General features: G+C 46.1%; 1 protein-coding gene across 1 annotated transcript in view; it reads right to left on the bottom strand.

Moving 5' to 3' along the window:
* The window catches only part of TRPC3 (transient receptor potential cation channel subfamily C member 3), a 346,804-nt gene that overhangs the window by 29,236 nt on the left and 292,514 nt on the right, over nucleotides 1–25,054 (bottom strand). Inside the window, exon 7 of the mRNA XM_075860495.1 lies at nucleotides 4,011–4,275. Coding sequence (XP_075716610.1) covers nucleotides 4,011–4,275 — 265 coding nt within the window. The remainder of the gene's footprint in view (nucleotides 1–4,010; nucleotides 4,276–25,054) is intronic.

Raw genomic sequence — 25,054 nt, 5'->3', positions numbered from 1 at the left:
AACGACGACGGCACATATGGTACCAACGATTGCTCGATTGGCGCTCTCTACAGGCAAACAATATGCCCGTGTAGAAGTATCCTTACGTGTGGCAATTAACCAGCTCAATACTTTTACCCTGCAACCTAAATAAAAAAAATGACATCTGGTTTTGCATTAAATGCTAGGATTACTGTTTTTCTTTAAATGTAATAATTTTGCTAATTTATTTTTTCACTGCTGTTTAGTCATGCTCTTCAGTATATTAAAGCTTAATTATATTTGAAAAGTTAACTCTGGCATCCACATTCATTGTTTAATAAGATCAGATCAGTCAGCAAGTGTCTATACTCCGGGCCGGCCTTCTGCAACCTGTGCCATCACACAGTGCGCATAACTCCAGCAATTGGAAGGGGCTCCCTTCCCCTGCTTGTGTTTCGGCAGCACCCGGGCCCAGCTCATCTGCAGCTGCCTTTCCGCCCGGGCGCCCCTTCTCTGCTCAGTGGCGTAACTACCACTGTAGCAGCCATAGCGGCTGCTAGCAGCGCCACCGGTCATGGCCCTAAGGGCACCCGTGCCACCCGCAGACACAGATTCCATTGAATCCTATGGCAGAGCAGGAAGGTTTCTCCCTGCTCTGCCATTTACAAGGGTACAGGCCTGCAGCCTATCAGGCGCAGGGACAGTTTCCCTGCACAGGCCGTCGTGATGACGTCACTGGATCATGCCAGTGTTGTGGAGCTGCTCCGTTCGTCGTGGCAACGGGACCTAGGTGAGTACAATGTTTTTGTTTTATTTGTTTGGGGGACACTGTCTATAAGGGGGAGGTGGGGGGCTGTATGGCACTGTCTACAAGGGGGTTGGGGGGCACTGTCTACAAGGGGGAGATGCGGGGCTGTATGGCATGTCTACAAGGGGGAAGTGGGGGGCTGTATGGCACTGTCTACAAGGTGGAGGTGGGGAGCTGTATGGCACTGTCTTCAAGGGGGTGGTGGGGGCTGTATGGCACTATCTACAGGGGGGCTGTATGGCATAATCTACAGGGGGGGCTGTATGGCACAATCTACAGGGGGGGCTGTACGGCACAATCTACAGGGGGCACTATCTACAAGGGGGGTGTGGCACCTAGGGGAGAGGGGGCAATATACTGTGGGGGAACCACTAAGGGGGTATTATACTGTGTGGGCACACTTAGAGGACAAAATACTGTGTCCTTAAAGGGGTTATAATATATTATATTATTAAATATTATTATTATATTGTACAGGGCAGCTATGGGGGCATTATATTGTATGGGGCACTAAAGGAGAATTATACTGTGTGTGAGCACTTAGGGGGCATTATACTGTGTGGGGGCACTAAAAAGGGCATTATACTGTGTGTCGGGGGCATTATACTTTTTATGGGCCATTATTTTATGACGGAGGTGGGGCGCAGAAAGAAAATTTTGCACAGTGCGCCATCTATCCTAAGGCCGGCCCTAACTATACTGCTGGTTCATGTTCATGAAGTGACTACACTTTCTCCTCCTGCATTTCTCATGATCACGAATACCTAGCACTGGACAGAAACTTAAAGAGGCTCTGTCACCAGTTTATAATTGCCCTATCGCCTACCTAATCTGACAGGCGCTGTAATGTAGATAACAACAGTTGTTGTTTTTTAAAAAAAACTTTTATTATTGACCGAGTTATGACGATTTTTAGTTTTAAGCTAATTTGTTCTAAATGCCCAACTGGGCGATCTTTTTACTTTTGACCAAGTGGGCGTTGTAAAGAAAAGTGTATGATGCTGACCAATCAGCGTCATACACTTTTCTTCATTCATGTCCAGCTGTACTTACAACACAGCGTGATCTCGCGAGATCACGCTGTGCCGTCACTTACTCCAACAGAAACTTCACCGGAGAGTTGGGAGAATGACCAGCCGTAGTCTGGCTGGAGGCGATGTCTGGTCATTCTCCCGACACTCCGGTGAACTTATTGTGGGACTAAGTGGCGGCACAACGTGATCTCGCGAGATCACGCTGTGCTGTGAGTACAGCTGGACATAATGAAGAGAAGTGTATGACGCGGATTGGTCAGTGTCATACACTTCTCCTTACAACGCCCACTTGGTGAAAAGTAAAAAAACGTCCAGTTGGGCATTTAGAACAAATTAGCATAAAAGGAAAAATCGTCATAACTCTGTCAAAAATAAACGTTTTAATAAAAAAAACTAAAAAATTTTGTTCTGTACATTACAGCGCCTCTCAGATTAGATGGAGATAGAGCACTTATAAACTGGTGACAGAGCCTCTTTAAGCATCAGATAAATGTCAGCCGAACCCACTGATTTTGGAAGAATCAGTCAGCAGTCTAAGGGCCCTCTTACATGGGCCAATGATCGGGCAAACGAGCATTCATATAAACACACGTTCCCGTTCATTGCCTGTGTGAACAGGGCAACAATCAGCTGATGAACGAGCAAACGCTCGTTCATCTGCTGATCTGCATTTTTATGCAGCATTAAAAATCATCGTTGTCAGCAGCACAACAGGGAGATGTGCTGCCGACATGATGAAAATGTATGGGGGTGAATGATTGGAGTAACAAGCGCGCGTCCCCATACATAAGCAATCATTGGTCCTTGTGTGTGTCAGTGTGCGTTGCGTATTGGCATCAGTGTGCTTTACGTGTGGCATGCGTTTTCCACGTCCGTGCAAGCACTTTTTTTTTAATCTTTTTAAATTATTTCTCTGCATTTCTGTCCAGGGTTTTCATGCACCCATAGACTTCAATGGACAACTAGGTGCCCAAAAACGCACCAATATAGGAGATGCAGTGAGTTATACGCAACAGACACTCACTGTGTGACAACTCACGCCTGTCTGAATAGCCCCATTGAAATTAATGGGTTCGTGTGCTGTCAGTACACGGATGAGCATTACGCTCGTCCGAATGAGCCCTAAGACAGTGTATGATATCAGCCCAACTGTCCCTCAATGGATCTTTTATTCCCCCAGGAGGTAAGTGAGAGTAACCGTTCAGATATTGATCTATATGAAACCTGTGTGTGATAACCAAGCCTAGAGACAGCCATGCACATGAAATAGATGTAAGACCAATGCTCGTTAGGTTGACAGATTTTTCTGCTGACTCCACCATAAACATTGTAACGAGAACGTCAATCCTATAGATGCCACCAGGAGTTAGCACTTGCTGACCCAGAGATGCAAGGTCCCAGACTTCTGATATTTACCATGGACCTCTGTATGGCCTGAAGTCCGCTGGTCGCGGTTCCCAGGGCAGTCACCCTAGGTGGCAAAAATATACTAAAGCAAAGTACAAAAAAGGATCAAAAGAAAAGTCAGGCAAGCAGAGGCCGGGGTATCAGGCAATACAGCAAGGTCAAACATGATCTACGGTAAGGGCTCAAGAATAACAGCAAGGTCATACAACTCATGTCAGCAACAGGAAATCCAAATAGGGTAAGGTAATAAGGCAAGGACACGGGAACAAGTAACGACCGGTAAGTTTGTTACAAACATGCATGCTCATCAGGCCTGTTTATTTCAATGAGGATAGGGCAGCTCTGGCAGTGGCTTATCTCCCACGGAAACAATGAATCGAGCATCTTAAAATCAAACATCCATCGGGGGACAGTCAGCTGGCCTGTATCATTGGTTGATCCTGATTATTTCAGTTTCAATGTAGTTTTAATGTGAGAAATGTAATCTCCCTTGCCAGAGGTGATTTTTCAAAAATCTTTTGCAATCTGGATTTATAACTGTATGGTTGCTATTTCAACATGGGCAGATTTATGGACAATCTCCTGTCAGAATTTTGTTCTTTAAAATTTAAAGAGGGGGCAGGGGTTAATAGTCACCTTGCTCTTATTATTAGTTTATATCTTATTTCTTCAAATCTACTTTTGGTTTAGATTCTACTCATGTGTATTATTGTCGAACCCAAAAATGTGTTTATATGAATAATGTAAAACAGCTTATAAAAAAATTATTATTACTAAACCAGACATAATATAATACTTACGTTGTGAATGCAGAATTCACTTTAGCTCCAAGGTAGTAAGAATACAGGATAAACATCCCAATCATGAATGCCAGGAAAACCATAATAAAGAGGACCATAAACTTAAAGATGTCCTTCACAGTCCTCCCAAGTGATATCTGTAGAGGTCCAAAACTTTCATTGGCTGGCAGTATGTAGGCTATGCGTGAGAAACTCAGAACAACAGCTATGGCATATAGGCCTTCAGATATAATCTGTGGATCAGACGGCAGCCATTTATCTCTGGCTGGAAGAAATCAAATACATGGTAAATAACTTCAATAAATAATACTGGAAACCAATCTGATCAGTGTCTTAAGAATTGGCTGGAGAACATGCTTAGCAGAAGATGGAAGATTTATGATGCGCTTGTTTAAATTAAATCCCATCAAAGTAGACTTAGATATATGATGGTCATACCACTTGTTCTTCATTCTTCACTCAAGCATTGTATTCATTCAGAAAACATTTATTAGACAGCAGAGCATTTCCAAAGGTCACCATGCCATACAGCTATAAAGGGACATTTTATTCCTCGCCAGTATAAAAAGCTAACACCCTGTGAGTAAACAGGACATCTTTATAGCTATTTAATTTACTCATTCTCTATATTTATTTGGTCACTTCCTTTCTTTATGATTTTATATCATCCATGAATTGCTCTCTTCGTTTGAAATAATATATATATATTTTTCCTAATATTTCATATAAGATTAGATAGTCACCATCAACTGATTTGTGTTCCTGTTCCACATACTAGTACAAACAGTGTTTAGTACCCATTTATCAACAAAAGAGAATAATAATTTTATATTTCCCATATGAAATCATTTTAGGTCCGTCTAGGACACATCACTAACATTTGCACAATGTTTCACCGCTAATGTTTCTAGCTGCTTGTAGATTGTACACACCTTTTTGGCTGGGCTAGACCTAGACTTTTGCATTGTAGTGAGCGATAGATCGCTGTCCATAGGAATGCATTAGGCTAGGTGTCACATTGGGTTCGTGGACCCACTGGGCCGTACCGCCTTGACGGTATGACAGCTGGCCAATAGGGCGCAGGTCACAGTCTATAGTTTGTATAGTGTACCTGCGGCAGCTCGGACAGTAGCAAGGCAGGCTCGGCTGGGACCAGGCAACAGGTAGACGTCAGGCTTGGAGTAGCAGGACAGGCGTGGAATACAGCACAGCATGACTACAGCTCAGCACGGCACTTGACCAGGATAGCACGGGATACAGGATATAGGTACTGGAAACTGGAAAACACTAGGAGACCATTTGCATAGACAATCTTTGGGTATGACAACAACGCTCAGGCATGGGAGGAAGGGTAACAGCCCTTCTTATAGCCCAGGGTGCTCTGAAAACAATCAGCTCAATCTACAACCTGCGTGCGCTTTGGCTCCTTAAGTCTGGACTGAGCTCACGAGCGCACTCTGGTGGTCACTGTGGAACAAGACGGCCATATGTGCAGACATCTCTATAGAGAAGGGCGTCGACTGGATGGAAGGAGTTTGTGGTCCGCGACCACGGATGTTACAGTATCCCCCCTCTTACGCCCCTCCTCTTGAGACCAGAACGAGAGAGAAACCTCTTAATGAGGGTAGGAGCATTAAGATTCTCTTCTGGCTCCCAGGACCTCTTTTCTGGACCAAACCTTTCCAATCTACTAAATAAAAGATTCTTCCTCTTACTTTTTTAGTGTCCAGGATCTCCTTAACCTCAAAGGTGTCTGAAGGACCGCTGGAGGCAACCGCAGGGCTAGGAGTCTTGGTATAGCGGTTCAGAACGACCGGCTTCAGGTGGGAGACATGGAAGGAGTTGGGGATATTGAGGGTAGGAGGCAGCCACAGCTTGTAGGCGACAGGGTTAATATGCTGTAGGATCTCGAAGGGTCCGAGGAACCTGGGAGAAAATTTGTATGATGGCACCCTTAGTCGGATATTCCTAGAGGACAGCCTGACCTTCGTGCCAGGGAGAAATTGAGGTGGTTCTCTTCTCTTTGTGTCAGCCTTCTGTTTCATGCGGTCGACTGCCAGTAGGATGGAGGATCGAGTCTGCTGCCAGAACTGCAGAAAGTCTCTAAAAGCAGAGTCAGCCGCTGGTACATCGGGCGTGTCGGGCACCTGGAGAGGAATTTGTGGGTGTTGGCCGTAGACAATGAAGAACTGTGTATTCCTTGTGGACTCGCTGGTGTGATTATTATATGGGAACTCAGACCACAGAATCAGCTGCACCCAGTCTTCATGCTGCTTGGAGATGAAGTGGCGTAGGTAGTTCTTCAAGATCTGATTGATCCTCTCGACCTGAACATTGGACTGAGGATGGTAGGCTGAAGAAAAGTCCAACTTCACACTGAGGAGTCCACAGAGGGCTCTCCAGAACTTCGAGGTGAACTGAACCCTCCGATCAGACACAATATGCCGCGGCAAGCCGTGCAGGCGGCAGATGTGTTGGATGAAAAGGTTGGCCAGTTGAGGAGCAGACGGAAGACCGGTCAACGAAACTAAGTGGGCCACCTTCGAAAATCGCCACCACCCAGACAGTACTGCATCCCACAGAGGGAGGCAGGTCCATAACAAAGTCCATAGCTATATGCTGCCACGGAGCATCGGGTACAGGCAATGGCTGGAGCAGACCAGCAGGTCTGGAGTGAGCGACCTTGTTAGCTGCACACACTGAGCAGGAAGAAACAAAGTCCATAATGTCTTTGGGCAGCGTGGGCCACCAGAAATGACGGGCAATTGGGTCTCGGGTTTTACGGGTCCCCGCGTGACCTGCCAGTCTAGAGCAGTGTCCCCAGCGGAAGATTCTCCTTCTGCAGCCAGGCGCACAAAGGTCCTCCCTGGAGGAATGTACCCAACTTGCAGGGGGTTGACAGAGACCATGCAAGACGGGTCAATAATATTCTGTGGAATTTCCATGGTGTCCACTGTCTCGAAAGATCTGGACAAGACATCGGCCCTCACATTCTTGTCATCCGGGCAATAATGGAGCTCAAACTGGAACCTGGTAAAGAACAGCGACCAACTGGCCTGACGAGGATTCAGCCATTGGGCCGTCTGAAGGTAGGTAAGATTCTTGTGGTCCGTAAAAATTAGGATGGGATGAGCTGCACCCTCTAGTAGATGTCTCCACTCCTCCAGAGCCAATTTGATGGCCAGTTACTCCCGATCCCCAATCGAGTAGTTGCGTTCTGCAGAAGAAAAGAGCTTAGAGAAATATCCACATACCATTGACTTGCCCTTGGAACCTCTCTGGAACAGAAGTGCACCAGCACCGACAGAGGAGGCATCCACCTCCAACGAGAACTGTAGAGAAACATCTGGATAATGGAGGATAGAGGCTGACGTGAAGGCACTCTTCAGGCTATTGAATGCGGACTCTGCCTCAGGAGTCCATACCTTGGCATTCATGCCCTTCTTGGTGAGGTTAGAGATAGGAGAAGTCAGTGAGGAGAATTTTGGGATAAACTGTCTGTAAAAATTGGCGAATCCCAGAAAGAGCTGTATGGCCCTCAAGCCTTGAGGGCATGGCCATTCTAGGGCGGACTTTACCTTTTCAGTATCCATCTCGAGATGATGTAGCCCAGGAAGGGTAGAGCATCTTTCTCAAACACTCACGTCTCCAGCTTGGCGTACAGACGATTCTCCCTTAACCGCAGCAAAACTTGACGGACATGTCTCTGATGAGTTATAGGATCTGGAGAAAAAAATCAAGACGTCATCAAGACAGACCACAACACAAACATAGAGGAGATCACAGAAGATGTCGTTAACGAACTCCTGGAAGACCGCGGGAGCATTACACAGGCCGAAGGGCATTACTAGATATTCATAGTGTGCATCACGGGTGTTAAATGCAGTCTTCCATTCGTCACACCGGCGAATCTGTATTCGGTTGTAAGCCCCACGAAGGTCTAGTTTGGAAAAAATCTCGGCACCACGTATACGATCAAATTATTCTGAGATTAATGGCAACGGATACTTATTTTTCACCGTGATCTGGTTGAGACCCCGGTAGTCGATACAAGGACGCAGGGAACCATCCTTTTTTCTTGACGAAGAAGAACCCGGCTACTGCCGGGGAGGAAGACTTCCATATGAAGCCCCTCTCCAAGTTCTCTTTAACATAGGCGGACATGGACAGAGTGTCTGGCAAGGAGAGAAGATATACCCTACCACAGGGAAGGGATGCACCAGAAATCAGCTCGATGGGACAGTCATACGCCTGGTGTGGGGGCAGCGTCTCCGCCTCCCTCTTTCTGAAGATGTCCGAAAATGCAGCATAATGACCAGGTAATCCTGCCAATGACTGAGACAGAGGAGGCTGAGCCGAACAAATTTGTACCAGGCAACGGTTGTGACACTCGGGGCCCCACTGGAGAACCTCACCAGAGATCCAGTCCAGGACTGGGGCATGTAGTCGGAGCCAAGGCAGGCCCAGCAACACGGGGTTAACGACTTTGGACAAGACAAAGAACGAGAGGTGCTCAGAGTGGAGAGCTCCTACTTGGAGCCTCAGCGGCTTGGTCACAGCAATAACTGGGTCTGGCAGAGGTAGTCCATTCACAGATGCAACCACCAATGGCCTCTCCAGAGGGGTAGTGGGCAATTGGAGACGATCCACCAGGTCTCTACGAATGAAATTAGCAGCAGATCCAGAGTCCAGATACGCAGAGACCCGATGCGTTTTCTCGCCGGACTCTATGGTCACGGGGATGGATAATTTAGACGGAAGTCCTTCTTTACCCAGGGTTGTCTCTCCTACCAACCCTAGGCTTTGGGGCTTTTGGGGACACAGACGCATAAGATAGCCTCCGAGGCCGCAATAAAGACAGAGTCCTGAAGTGCATCTGCGTTGTCTCTCCTGGGTAGAAAGCTTACACTGGTCCATCCTCACAGACTCCTTAGGAGGGTCGGCATCAGAGGACAGCAGTGGTCGGGACTAGGGAGGCCTCCCTCCCGACGAGCTTCTTGGAGCCGTTCTTGGATCCTTATATCAATCCGGGTGGCCAGAAGGATGAGGTCATCCACGGTAGATCTCGAGCGGAAAGTTCGTCCTTAACCCTAGGAGACAGTCCCTGACAGAATGCAGCCACCAGGGTCTCATTGGTCCACAACAGTTCACCCGCCAGGGTGCGGAAGTGGATGGCGTACTCGCCCATGGAGGTGTCTCCTTGGCGTAGGTTTAGCAAGGAAGCCGCTGCAGACGAGACTCGTCCAGGCTCCTCAAACACCGTGCGAAATGTCTGGAGGAACCCCTGGAAGTCACGGGTCTCTGGTCCTTGTCTCTCCCAGATAGGATTCGCCCATACAAGGGCCTTGACAGTGAGGAGAGAGATAATGAAAGCGACACTTGCGTCATCAGACGAAAATGCCCTTGTATATAGGCTGAAGTGGATCTGGCACTGGTTCAAAAATCCACGACAGGTCCCTGCGTCTCCATCATAGCGGTCAGGAAGTGGCAAAGAAAAATGGGGATAAACACTGCCAGGAGGTGTAGTAGGAGGAACGGCAGCTAGCACCTGCTGCCGATGTGCGATAATGTTCAAGGCCTAGAGGAGTTGGTCCTGTCGAGACCGCAGGTCTAGCATATCCGACCGCATCTCTTGTGACGTCATCTTGGTCTTGGATAGACCAGTGGTGTCCATGGCCTGAGCGTACGGTCACGTTGGGTTCGTGGACCCACAGGGCTGTATCGCTTTAACGGTATGGCATTTAGCCAACAGGTCACAGTCTATAGTTCGTATAGCGTACCTGTGGCAGCTCGGACAGTAGCAAGGCCGGCTCAGCTGGGACTGGGGAGAAGGTAGACGTCAGGCGTGGAGTAGCAGGACAGGCGTGGAATACAGCACAGCACGACTACAGCTCAGCTCGGCACTTGACCAGGACAGCACGGGATACAGGATTCAGGTAGGGGAACCACTGGGAACTGGAAAACTTTAGGAGACCATTTGTATAGATAAACTTTGGGTACGACCACAACGCTCAGGCATGGGAGGAAGGGGCACAGCTCTTCTTATAGCCCAGGGTGCTCTGGGAGCAATCAGCTCAATCTTCCACCTGCGTGCGCGTGGCTTTTTAAGTCTGGACTGAGCTCGCGAGTGCACCCTGGTCGTCACTGTGGAACAGGACGGCCGTATGTGCAGACATCTCTGAAAAGAAGGGCGTCGACTGGATGGAAGGAGTTCATGGTCAGCGACCACTGACGTTACACTAGGGGTACTTATCTCACTACAAAAAAATCACTGAGACAAATCGCTGTCCATCGGAATGCATTGAGAGGCTTGAAAATTTCTTCAAAATCACTCCAGATAAGTGTGTAGCATTGAAATCCCAGCATGTAGCGATTATAAAAAAAAATGCTAGCAAATCACTTGACTGGAGCGATTTTGAAGAGATTTTCAAGCTTTTGAATGCATTCCTCTGGACAGGAATTTATGACAGTGATATTACAGCGATTTTTGTAGTGAGGTAAATAGCCATAGCCTAACGCATTCCTATAGACCACGATTTGTCTATGTGTTTAGCTGCAGCCTTAACGTAGTATTAAACAGCCGTGTAAACGAGTGTCGATCGTTGATCGTTTGCTCCTTTCACAAGGAACTAGTATGGGGACGAGCGCTCGTTACACCGATCGCTCGTCCCCATACAGTTCTATCGTGTTTACACAGGGAGATGTGCTGCCGACAACTATAAAAGTTTATGCGTATAAAACGATGCCATCAGCCAATGAACGAGCGTTTGCTTGTTCATCGGCTGTTTATTGCTCTATTTATTCTATGAACGCTTGTTTGCCCGATAATTGGCGAGTGTAAAAGGGCCTTTAGAGCTGCTTCCAAACAGCAGACACCTTCTCCTTTGATAACTATTAATCCGCAATTTCCAGTTCCTGACGTTAACCACTAGTCGATACAGTGCCTGTCCGTCAGTGAGTGCTCCACCAATAATTGCTTCCATTTTTGCAAATTGCATGGGGTGCAAATGTTGCATCCAGGATCCAAATGAATAGACTGTGCTGCTTTAACAAAGTTTTCACTTATGTTCTTTGTTGTGTAATCCAAACTCATGAATGTTTTGTTTTTTTTTGCCTTCTCTAAACCATTGAATTAAAATTAAGCCTAAAATGCTCATGAGTTGGATTTGCTAAATGAATCACAAAAGGCGATCTACCTTCTGGCTGTGAGATCATGCTCTTTGTACATATCCCAAATTATAAGACATTATAACTGCTCTCGACAAACCCAAGAGGATACCTGTAACGTGTTATAATGTTGTTTTAAACAGTACAACAATAAATGGCAATGGAAGGTGCACAACTTGTGCTGTATGTAGTCACTCAATTAAGGGAATACAGGCACTCTGAATAAACCGCTGAGCACCAGACAATATCCGACTATTTATCACTTAGTATCCAGTGCCTAAGCATTAATTTTTCCATTATGGATTGTTTCACTACATAAACCACTGGGACTCTTGGGACAGCGTACAGCAAGTTCAACTCTTGAGGGGAGGGCTGGCTGCCTTAATCCCTTGCTATTCTGCATAAAACATTGCTTTCCACATGCCCTGTATCTGTCACATAAACACTGGGTGGTTTATTTTTTTCTTTCTACCCAGTTGAGTAGTTTGTAGTGGAGTGGCGCTCCCCTGTGAGGAGGACCTCTCGTCCTGAAATTCAGCAGTGACTCCTTCGACAGTTACCGCTTTCAAAGCTCAAGCCTGCTGCCCTATTGTCGGTAACGTCTCCTGTGCATTGGAGTGGTGGGACCTTGCTTCGTTTCAATGAGTGGGGATAAGCTCGTACAAGCCATGGTTGGTGCCATTACAGCCTCCCTCCTTGGCAGTGATTGGTGTGGAGTGCCTTCTGAAAAGGCATTGCTGTGGGCTTTCTCCATAGACTACCAGGGCTGAGTACTGGACATTTACACATCCTAGAATTTCCTCCCCAAGCCAATATATTTTTGTCCCTCCACTGTTTTCCTGGACTGTGCAAAAATTTAGAGATCGTTCTTCTGAAACTGAAAGGAGGATACCAATAGTGGAGGATGTACACTACCCTTTGCCGACACGGATTGCTGAGCTCCAGCACCGGATGTCTGTCTCTGTTGACCATGCTGATGACTTTTAAAAAGGTTAGAATTGTCAGCCTCCATGATAACGACCCTAAACATACTGCACTGCTAAAGCTACACTGGAGTGGTTTGAGGGGAGACATTTAAATGTCTTGGAATGACCTAGTCAAAGCCCAGACCTCAATCTAATAGAGAATCTGTGGCTTGAGGACTGCAGTACTTCAACGTAACCCATCTAACTTGAAGGAGTTGGGGCAGTTTTGCCTGCAAGAATGGCCAAAAATCCCAGTGTCTAGATGTGCTAAGCTAATAGAGGACATACCCCAAGAGACTTGCATCTGTAACTGCAGCACAAGGTGGCTCCAGAAAGTATTGACTTTCAGGGGGTAATTACTTATGCACAGTATAGGTCTGTTTCTTGGCTTAATTGTGCACCTTCAACGTGGTAGGCATGTTGATTAAATCATATGGTACAAACCCCCAAAAATCCATTTTGATTCAAGGTTGTAATGCAACAAAACAGGAAAATTACCAAGGGGTGAATACATTTAAAGGGCACTTTACCTGTAACTATACCACACTATTCTATAATACTACAGTATGCTATGCTATAATCCTTTATGCGGCAAATAAATAATCTGTGTTGTACATATAGTTATTATTCCTTATAACAGTACTAAATACCTGGACTCGTTGACTCATACCCTTGGCATAAAAGAGTAGCCTAACCTGCTCAAGGCAAGACAATGAAGAATGAAACACAACAGCAATGTATACAAGTCTGAAGGGTTTGGCAGCCTAAAGCACATAAAGTGATGGATAGTTCCATAACCCAGAATCTGTCACCAATATATTTCCTTCTTGACTTTCCTTATCTATTCTAATTTTTTTATGACAGTGTTCCAGGAAATAATTTTTCTAATTAAAGACACTTATATATCCCCATTTAGAGATATGTTATTGAATAAAGAAATCCTATGATCTGCAACTAAAACAATAGATATAGCAAATAAACTGCTCATAAATATGTTTTTCATATTTTTCAAATAACAAATATAATGTGCTAATAAATGCACTTTACAGGTAAGGACACATTTATTTCCTGAAATACATACATATTTATATGAAACTAGATATGCATTTTTTATTTCTGCCTCCAAATACTGCTTTCATCTGCTTCATTTCCTTATCATCTGCTTGTATTTCTGCTTCAATTTATGCAAAAATAAAGTGAATACAAATTATAACCTGCTTTGTAACTATTAACAAACAGTAAAAAATTACGATTTCTCCATCCTAGCCAGTGTCTTACAGTGCAGTGAAAAAGTTGTTGCTTCCTTCTTTGCATATTTGCCTCACTTATTGTTTCAGATTTTCAAACAAAATGTAATATAAAACACAAAGACAACTTGGGTAAACCCAGAATATGGTTTACACTTCATTGTCAAGGATGTATGTAATACGTCAGCATACCTGTTGTTTCAGGTAACTTTTCAAAATCAGCCGTAGGCTCCATCACTAATTGTCAGTTGTCCTATGATGTTAATTTGAGAGTGGGCAGAGACTAGCTGCTATGATGTCTCCCATACACAACACACAGAGAAGAGGAAATCCTGCTCCCCTATCTCTCTTACACATTAAGGCTGGGTTCACACGACCTATTTTCAGACGTGAACGAGGCTACAATACGTCTGCAAACATCTGCCCATTCATTTGAATGGGTTTGCCGACGTACTGTGCAGACAACCTGTCATTTACGCGTCGTCGTTTGACAGCTGTCAAACGACGACGCGTAAAAATACAGCCTCGTCAAGAGAAGTGCAGGGCACTTCTTTCAGACGTAATTTGAGCCGTTCTTCATTGAACTCAATGAAGCACAGCTCAAAATTTACGGCTGTCAGAGAAGCCTCGCAAAATGCGAGGAGGAGCATTTACGTCTGAAACGAGGCAGCTGTTTTCTCCTGAAAACAGTCTGTCTTTTCAGACGTAAATGCCTGCTATCGTGTGCACATACCCATACACAGAAGCAGCAGCAGCATGGAGGTCATTATAGAGGAGTAATAAGCAGCATTACTTTGGATCCAACACTGGGGTGAGTCAGTAGAACATTTACTAGAAGCTGCAGCAACCATGTCCCTGTGAGTCTGTGCTGCTCTCTATCTCTCTCACTTTCTCTCTCTCTCTCTCTCTGCAACAGCTCCATCCTCCTCCTTATCTCCCCATAGACTTCTATAGGCAGCAGCTGTAACCTAATCCATCATTGAGGCTGATCATTTTTAGTAGTAAATTCAGAGTGAGTGATCAATGTAGGAGGCAGGGTGGAGGAAAATATTTTGAGAAGTGGAGAAAGAGGATTTTTCTGTAATAAGATATATTGCAGTTTCTTTTTTTTTTATAAATTCTTTTATTTTCCATTTTTCAAACACCAAGAAGAAAGTGCAGACATAAACATCACTGACATCGGCTCACGGGCCAGCATTTATAATTATAATATATGCCAAAGATACCATACAAAACCATGACATTCTGCTGCATCACTCTTGACGGGTCAGATAATTTATACATCCTGAACCAGCAGCCATGCATAAGAAGTATAGAAAGCAGGAAAAAAGAGGGAGCAGAAAGAAGGAAGCTGACCTCCCACAATTTAATGTAGGAATTATACTCCGGAGGCCATAATAGTCCTATACTCCACTGACGATTGAAAACGAATCCACTCACGCCATGTTTTGAGAAATTTAGCATGGGCCCCTCTCATTGATGCCGTAAGGTCCTCCATTCTCATGATCTCCTGAATCTTGCCGAACCACATGCCCACAGTTGGCCGACAGGTTTGTCTCCACAACAAGGGAACACACGCCCTAGCAGCATTCACCAGATGGCGAACCACCTAGCGTCGGTAAGTAGACAAGGGGACGTCGCACAAATGGAGCAGGAACAGAGCCGGAGAACGCGGAAGGGGGAAGTCTGTGAATTTGGAAGAAATGCGCCACACCTCAGACCAAAAATCTGACAGCTGCGGGCAATCCCAAAAAATGTGCAAAATGGTGCCCACCTGGCCCCCACATCTCCAACACAACGGAGAGACCGCCGGAAACATTGCATGCAATCCGGAAGGCACCCTATACCAACGCGACAGGATCTTAAATCCCGCTTCCTGAAACCTGCTAGCCATGGAAAAATTGTGTGTCATAGTAAACAGACGGTCCGTTTGCTCCGCAGTGAATGTGAGACCTAAGTCCCTTTCCCAGCTACTCAAGTATGAAGGTGTGGTAAGAGTAAACGGAGAGATCAGCAGTGCATATAATCTGGACAGTGAGTGACGCACCGTGGCCGTGCCCCTGCATAAGAGTCCGAAAGGTGAGCTATCTCGCGTTTATGCCTGTGGTTTAGGAAGAGATGTAATGAAGTGTCTTAACTGAGTGACCTGCCAAGAGGTAAAGGAAATCGGTTCTGACAAAAATGCCAGCTGTGAGCCTATCATCCAAGCCGAATCCTGTATAAAGTTATCAGCGTAGCCCTTGCCCGTCCTCAACCAGTCGCAAGGGGCCCCCCTCCTTTCCAGGTGGAAATGCAGGGTTGCCCAAGACGGGAAACAAGCGGGAAGGGGACGGAGAGATCTCTTTCCGAGGGAAGAGCCGGGACGCAACCGCCAGGGTGGGTCCTATCGTCGGATGCATTCGTGCCGAGGGGAACATGCGCGCCCAACCAGGGCAATGCCTGCAATGGGACCTCAAAAAAGGTCTGTTGCATAGACACCCTCTTTTTGGCCTCCGTGTGTCTAAACCAGTCCAATATTCGCACCAAATGAGAGGCCTGGTGATAGGAGACCAAATCCGGGAGGCCAATGCCCCCGTCTCACCTGGCACGAAAAAGCATTTACCGCACAATGCGTGCTGGTTTCCCCACCCATATATATATATATATATATATATATCTGTGGAGTAGGGACTACAGGGATTGGAAGAAAGAGCGTGGGACTTGTACCGGCAAGGCCTGAAAGAAATACAGAATCCGTGGCAGAATGTTCATCTTGAATATGGCGCATCTACCAAACCAGGTGAAGCTGCCCGTCGTCCAGGAATCCAAATCGCTCTTCACACATTGAAGAACCGGAGGGTAATTCACTGCGTAATGGCGAGATAGATCTCCGGTCAGCCGGACCCCCAGGTATTTAAGGGAATATCTAGCCCACTTAAAGGAGAAGGACTCCGACAGCTCGTCCACCAGAGACTGTGGCAACGAGATATTTAGAGCCTCCGATTTCTGGTAATTGATCTTGAAGTTAGAAAGATTCGAGTATCTACTCAGCTCTGCCAACAGATTGGGCAAGGAGACTCTGGGGGCGGTGAGAAAAAAGAGCATGTCATCCGCATAAGCGGCAACCTTATGGCACTTTCCTCCCAAAAATACACCCGCTATGTCTGGATTGGAGCGGATATGGCACAAAAAGGGCTCCAAGCACAAAATAAAGATTAGGAGACACAAGGGACAACCTTGCCTCGTGCCGTTTGAGATAGCGAGCGAGGAGGAGAAGTGGCCATTCACCTTAACCTGTGCCGTGGGTGAGGAGTAGAGACTCGAAATCCACTGCGTCATATGAGAGCCCAGCCCCACATGCCGCAGTTTAGCCAACATAAAATCCCAGTTGACCCTGTCGAAGGCCTTCTCCGCATCCGTAGATAGGAAGCAAGTGGGCAGCGATGTGGTGGCCGCCTGATACTTTAGGTTAATTGCCCGCGTAGTGTTATCTCGAGCTTCCCTCAACAGCATAAAGCCCACCTGATCATTATGGATCACGTCATCTAATAGCGGAGTCATCCTATGTGCCAAAATTTTCAACGATATGGGACGATAATTCTGGCACAAGGATGGGTCCTTCCCCTCTTTGGGTATCACCGTGATATGGGCCCTCAACGTATCCCTAGGAAGGGTCCTCCCCTCCGTGAGCGAATTGAAAGCATGTAAAAAATGAGGGGAAAGTAGTTGAGAACAGGCCTTATAATAATGTAATGGTAACCCGTCCGGGCCAGGCGCCTTCCCCGATGGCGAGTCCTTCAGTGCCCAGGACCACTCTTCCGGGGAAATAGGAGCCTCCAGTGCCGCAATAGCCTCCTGGGGGATACATTTCATCCCTGAGGACCGTAGACACGACTCAATCCTCTCCAAGTGGCCCCCGCCACCCGAGGGAGGGGGAAGATTATAGAGAGAGTGATAATAAACACGAAAGGCCTCCGAGATGTCCTGTGGGAGCTGCAGACGCCGATTGTGTGGGGTTCGTACCTGAGGGACATATGTGCGCATACGTGACTTCCGCAATGCCCTTGCCAGAGTCCTTACCGGTTTATTGCTGAACTCGTAAAAGTGCCGTCTGCATTTAACTAAAGAGGCCCTAGCTTTGGAAAGACAGAGCGAGCGAACCTACTCTCTCAGCTGTCCCAATTCCGCTCCTACCACCCGATCCTGGGAGACCTTATGTGACTGTTCCAACTTGTGTATGCGGTTCAGGAGGTCCCTGAGGAGAGCCGTCCATTCCCGCTTTAATTTGGTACCAATACGAATGAAGGAACCGCGCACCACACACTTATGTGCTTACCAAATGCAAAGCGGGTCCAGCAAAATACTCAGTGAGATCTCTGTGAATGTCCGAGACCACCGTCGAGTCCTGTAGGAGCGCTTCATTCAAACGCCACTGCCAGGAACGAGGGCGGTTCATTGGCAAGGTAAGGGAGAGAGTGATAAGAGCATGGTCAGAGAAAGTGATGTTATCTATGGAGGCAGCTGCAAGGTCAGGAAGGTGGGAGCGCTGTAAAAATAAGTAATCTAATAGAGAATATGAGTTGTGAGGAGCCGAGAAGAAAGTGTGGTCCCTGGTCGAGGGATGCATAAGCCGCCATGAGTCGACCAATTGGTGCTCATGCAACAGCCGACGCATACGACGATGAGCCGATCTGGATAAGGACGAATGCCCTCTTGAGGAGTCTAACGCGGGATCCAAAGGGGCGTTCAAATCTCCCCCCAATATCAGAGTGCCTTCCAGAAAATTATCCAATGCAACCAAAACCCTCTCTAAAAATGCAACCTGCCCAGTGTTAGGGAGATAGTACGAGGCCAGTGTGAACATGGTGTTAGCCAGCCAACCTTTCACGAAGAGGTACCGTCCTGCTCCATCAGTGCGCGTCTCCAGATGCTCCCAGGGAAGAGAGCGTGAAATCAGGATGGAGACCCCCTTAGTCTTTGAATCAGGAGATGTACTATGATAACCCTCCGTAAAGTTGTCGAGTCGGTGAGTTTCGGTATGTTGTTGGCCCGGAAGTGGGTCTCCTGTAGAAATGCTACATGCGCTTTTTTCTTCCAGAGGAGATGGAGAATGGAGGACCTCTTTTCTGGGATATTCAGACCCTGCGCATTCAGGGAGACAATGGTTATGGCAGACATATTAGGAGAGGTAGAGGAAGACAGAGGGGAATAGGGAAGAAGAAGAGAAAGAAAAAGAGAAAGACCCCTTCATGGGGACACAGAGATCCGGAGCAATGGGACCACACCACCCCTCTACTAGCGGAGTACAAAACCCCTCAACAACTCGTCATGGGCTGTGTCGCCCTCAGACGAAAAAGTCCCTCTGACCGCGACACAGCTACATGGGACCCAAGTGGGGAACAAAGAATGGCAGCGGTACTACAGACACAATTCCTCAAATATGGTATCAGTAAAAGGATCAATAACAAAATGAAGCTCATCGGAACCCCGGACCCACCCATTAAACTACCAATGCCACCTCCCCCACCCTGCTTGACCGTCCAGCTGCAGATCCCCCTCATACAACCCCTGGGTAACATACTGAACAAAAAGTCCCGTTTAACTTCACCAGCAAAGCCGACCTCAGTATCTTCTGATGGGCACCTGCGGACAAAAGAGGGTTAAGTGCCAACAAGTAAACCGTGGCCTAAGCCCTCAGGTGGAGCACTAGACTGCATCCGCAACTATGAAAAAACAATCAGTCTCTGTGAGGAGAACGCCGTCCGGTGGTCCGGAAATCGCCTGGCCCATCTCTGGACCTCCCCTGCTTCCGGGGGTTCGGTCCAATCCGGTATCCGCACTGGGGAAATCTCCAAAAACTGAAAGGCCTCCTCTAGGTCCCCCGGGGACCGGACAGCAATCAAATGCCCTTGTCTGCGGAGAATGATATGAAAGGGGTGTCCCCATCTGTAGGTGTCTCCCACCGCCTTAGTGGCCTCCAGCAAAGGGCGGACAGTCCTCCGCATATAAAGGGTCAGTCTGGAAACATCCGGAAGTACAGTGATCTCTGAACCATCAAAGGGAACGGTCCCCTTCTCCCATGTTCTCTTTCTGTTTGTAGAAATGCACTCTACATATGACGTCCCACGGACGATTACCCTCTCTAGCCCGAGGGTCCGCCAGTCTGTGTACTCTGTCCATCTCAATGGCCATGTCACGTGGCCTGTCCAGGAGCTTGTTAAAGATATGCGTTACCACACCGTATAATCCATCCGGGGGTACCGATTCCGGGATGCCCCTTAATTTAAGGTTGTTTCGCCTCCCCCGGTTTTCTACGTCGTCCAGATGCAATAAAAAGTCTTGCATTTAAGTGGATTGGGTGTCCATGGTCTGAGAGAGAACTGAGATGTCCATGGTGTGAACAGAATTTTGGCGCTCTAAGGTCTCTACCCTTGCGGCCAGGGAGCGTACCTCCTGTGAGACCGCGCCAATGGCCTTGTTATGCTTCTCTTCCAGCCGCGAGAGTCGTAGGTCCAGGTCGGATTTGGTGGGAAGCACCCTCACCATCTCCCATAATTCAGCAAGAGTCCGTTCCATTGAGAGCGGGAGCCGCGGGGAGTGAGCCGTCTGATGGTCCCCCAATCCTGCTGATGGAGTGAGCGCACCCCTCAAAATTGCGGGTATCCCCTGGCTAAGTTGCTGCAAGACCGGAGTGAGAGGCTGCTGTGGGGTGGCCTGCCAAAATGGTGCCGTAACTGCACTACCCTGCGAGGCCATGCGGTCCACGCCCTGTCCCGACCCATGCTGGAGCGGAAGGGGGTAAAATCTTCTGCCGGATCTGGGGAGACCGACCCCTGAAAACCCACTGGTCCCTGCGCTGCCTCCGAAGACATACTGACAGTGTCGGGGACCCGGGAGCTGCTGTGCAGACTTACCGGCCCAACGAGGCAGGAAGGCGGCGAGCGCCCACGTGGTGGCGGGATCTGGCTGCGGCCTGAAGGAGGAATTGATGTCCGTGGCGGAGAGGCTCCGTCCTGAGTGGAGCGAAGATACCGGCTGATAGAAGAGGAACAAGGAGTGACCGAGTGACTATTACGACTTCTCCCCTTCGTCGTGTGCAGGGATCAGGTAAGTGAGCCCGTACGGGCGATTTTCTGTAAGATAGTTCCGGTGCTCCAGAGAACACGTCCTCACACCGCCATGCCAAAGCCACGCCCCCCTATTACAGTTTCTTATCTTCGCTGGTACTACTGATTTATGGAAGATTTGTTGAAACTACAGTGATGATTTCCATGATTAGAATACAGAGGCTAAAGCTTTCCAAAGGATTTCATGATCAAAGCTTTAGCTCTTTAAAGTCAGTCAAACTCACCAATGTGTGCAGGACCTGCAAGCGATCTGATGTAGACGGTAGCCAACAGTTTCCCAATGTCTGCCATTGGGAGAAAGGAGGACAAGACATGTCATATTTCAACATGACCAATGCTTTGTTCTCTTGGGAGTTAGACAGTTTGGTGTCTGACACTGGCATATTTACTCTTCCCATTGAAATAAAAGATGTACGCCTAGCCAATAATACATGTTTATAGGGGCGTCAGAAGAGATAGTTCACGGTTGAACATGCGTTTGGCTAAGAACTATGTAATGTGTATGACCATGTTAAGATTTTTTTAACCATATCTATTTATTAATAATGTAAACTTAATACAAATACGTTATTTTATATCAAGTTGTTAAAAATGAAATTCTTGGGGGTGTGGTCTGGCGAATAGAGGCATCTTATAAGAGCTTCTGCTGTTGGCTTTTTGCGCGAATAACTGCGTCTGATTACTGTACATCTTGCTTCCATGTGGAAAAAAATATGTCTCAGACCCCAGACTCCAGCAAGTGCAACATAAGAGTTGCACCAGAAGCGGCATTCAATGTTTTTTCGTTGAGTCCCTCTCTGCATTTCTCTAGCCACATGTCCAGACATGGCGGACCAACACAGGTCAGCAAGTTGTCAGAAAAGGAGACGCCCCTATTCCAATTGCGGAGTTGTCTCCCCCTATTCTCTGTGATTAATCTCTGATGGGACATTTTCCTGCGATTGAAGTAAGCTCTGAGATAGTGGTTCCCAAGTTGCAAATGGTGTCCATGCTGACTAAGACAGATATGGAGGATTATATCTCGTGGCTGGAAGCCCTTTTCAAATCGGAGTATCAGATTCCTTTAAGGAGGACCTCAACCAGCTGCATTCAACTGCCCAAGCTCTGGACACCAAGACACAAGACATCCAACAACGCCAAGAGACGCACCAACAGCTGCTGTAACAATATATATACAGTACACAAACTCATATGATCTTTGACATGACCGACGATACTGAAAACAGGATGTAAAGGGACGTGTTCTAAATTGTCCCATTAGGCATATGTGTAGATTCACACATATGCCGTGGGAAAATGTCCCCAGGATACTAGGCAGGACACAGCTCGCAGGAAGCCAGCTGTCCAATTTGGTTCTACAGCTAAGGAGGAGCAGAGGATGTCCTTTGATCATCTGTCTCCTCAGGTTGTATACACAGCACAGGATGTCTCTGGCACCTGAGCCCTGGCACGTCCGAGGAAAAACTAGGCAAACACTAGTGACCCTATGACAAAAAGAGTTAGTGATATTAACTGATATTAGTCAGCAAAATCACCACCGTTTTACATTAGCGAGCCAGTCCGAAACTGTTCTTGATTTATGCTTGTGTTTTGTTGTGAAAGAATTGTGTTATATCGTGAACTAAGATAGGTGGATACAGGTAACATACGTACACGGTAAAGTGTTGTATTATACTGTGAACCTAGACCTTGAAGTTTAGATCGGTAGCACAATTTTATTTGAGGCTGGACACAGAATGCAATTAAAACCAGCAAACCTAGTTTGAAGTAATTTTTTTTACCAAGGTATTAACATTTTGTATTTGTCTTTCAACAACAACTGCGTGCTATTCTGCGGCAAACTACTCATAATGCGATGCAGATCGAAGTGTGTTCCAACGCATTGAGGTCGGTGTTCTTCAGGTGAAGCCCAGCTGGACAGGAAAAGGGGTTCCAAGCAGTGCAGAAGGAAAAGAAGAACAACACTAACCAAGATGGCAGCGGAAAGTGTGAGTATGGATTTCTCCACACTCAAACACAAGAATACACAGCACATTCAAACCTGTATCCCCCACTACATACAGAAATGCTGTGGTCCACTTCACAGGACTAGGCTTATGCATACAATAAGCTGTGCATTAGAAAAAGGAGCGTTTTTACCAAAACATCCAAACGACCCCAAATAATGGCAAAGTTAGTGTGGATACTATTTGGAAGCCTGAACACGCTGGCACAATTGCGGGCACAAAAAAGGCAGGTGTAGTAGCGGCAGTCAACTTTCACTGCCATTGTTGTGCTGATAACATTAAGCATGTGTAAACACTGGAAACTCAGACACAAGAGCACAATCGAGGGAGGCAAAGAGATTTTTGTGTTGGAATCTAAACGCTCAGAGAAAGAGACTAAAGGGGGTTTTACACTGGGCGATTATAGGGGAGACAATCGTTTATAGAACGCTTGTTTCTGATTGCCCTGTGTAAACAGGGCAGCGATCAGCAGATGAACGAGTAAACGATCGATCATCTGCTGATCGTATCATTTTAAAAATGTCAAATATTATCGTTGTCGACAGCACATCTCCCTGTGATGTCTCGTTGATCAGCGCTCGCTGCACTGGCCGATTATCGGCCGGTTTAATAGGGCTTTTTTATTCTAACATGGACAAAGAGCTTCTAAGATTGTACACTGAGATAAATCAGTTTAAGAACAGGACAGCATCCACGGATGCAATGATAGAGGCACTCAGATGGGATCTAGCTGCAGAGTCGCAAACCCTTGGCAGCAGACAATCCCTCTTGGTCTATATTCAACAGGATTGTGTAGACAAACAAGCCAAAGAGTTTTCACTCTCACTAACTGTGTGGTAACAATTTTATAAAACTAAAAAACTTTATTAATATCACTAATATGAAGAAATATTTATTTAATATATCTACCACATACAAAACAGACAAATTGTGAATTAAAAAGTGTCCCTGTACTGCCAGTAATTGACAATATTAATATGGTCTTACTAATAGGGTAATTAAAAAAAGATCTTTCAGGAAAATTCCCTATTGTTCATAATCCCTTCTGAAGAATATAATGAAATTTGAAAAATGTCATGAATTACTGAATAGCAAATGGAGGCATTTCTCTCAATAGTACCATGAACCAAAAATACCAGTAACATAATCAACGGATTACTAATTATTTGATGGAGGCATTCCTCCTAGTGCCAAAGGACATTTATTTGGATATTGTCCTATAATTATGAAAGATTAAATTGTCACAGGAATCGAGAGATTTTCTACCTAAAAAATTGAGGCATTCCTCCCATTGATATTAACATGAGTGACCAATTACAAGTATTGTCCTATAATTCTAAACTCCAAACCTGTCAGGATAAAGTGTCAATAACTAAAGAATGGAGGCATTCCTCTCATTCATTCTGCAGGCTGAGCTCAGCGTTTACTTTTATCTTTGCCCTACGTAAGTACCTATAAGTTGTCCGGCTAGTCTACATGAATTAGTGCAACAAAAATGAATCCCTAAAGCTCATTTAATAAGTGAAGTGACCCACGTTAATCTGGATCTCTGCTTTGTATACTGCAAATTTTAGAAATGTATCTCCATTTTCCTACTTTGACCTAGTGTTATGGAGGAGCATCAGATTTAAGTTTGCTTTACAGGGTAGATCTTCACTACTAACACCTCTATTTTATAATCCCGAATTTCCCCCAGCTTTAAACCCACACTCTTTTAGATGGTGGTTAGACAATAAATTGTTGACCGTGAGAGACTTTATCCTTAATGGAAAATTGATGACTCCTAATTATTTTAATAATATGTTTCACCCGCCATCTACTGAATTTTTCAGTGCTCAACAGATTCTAAATTTTTGGAGAAAACTCACCTCTGCTTCACCTAAGTTAGACTTAGCACCTATGGCATCCATATGTCTTGTTAGAGCTAATTTACCAGCATCATTATCTTTTATATATTCTAATTTAAATTGTCCACCTACTGGAGGCAAATTGCCATTCATGGTCAAATGGGAGGAAGAGCTGGGGATACAACTTGATCGAGAGCAATGGGCTTTAATTTGCACAACTGCTAGCAAGGGGAGTTTACAAGTCACCCTGATGGAGACCTCTCTTAAGTTACTACATAGAATCTATATGGTACCGACCAGAATACACACTACGTAGCCTGATATTCCTGATGCATGCTTTAGGGGATGTGTGGACCCTGGCACTCATCTGCACACGTGGTGGACTTGTTAGAAAGTCAAATGCTTTTGGAGGACGGTTGTGACATTTGCTAACTCAATGATGAATGCACACATAGAGCGAACACCTGAGGTTTGCTTTCTAGGGGTTAAACCAGACGGTCTTTCTTACCCTACCTTTAAATTGCTTCAACTCCTTAGGATGTCAGCTCACATACATATTGCTCAAAACTGGAGAAGGCCTTTACTTTCAATTACGGCGGTGAAAAATCGTATGAATAAAATCTTGGTTTACGAAAAACTCAACGCTGTTAGACATGGTACTGTAGCACAATTTGATAAGATTTGGTCTCCATGGATACGAACTATG

The sequence above is a fragment of the Rhinoderma darwinii genome, chromosome 1 (genome assembly GCF_050947455.1).
Source record: "Rhinoderma darwinii isolate aRhiDar2 chromosome 1, aRhiDar2.hap1, whole genome shotgun sequence".
In the NCBI taxonomy this organism is placed as follows: domain Eukaryota; kingdom Metazoa; phylum Chordata; class Amphibia; order Anura; family Rhinodermatidae; genus Rhinoderma; species Rhinoderma darwinii.
Note: the sequence above shows the minus strand (reverse complement) of the source record. Positions and strands in the feature narration are given on the sequence as shown.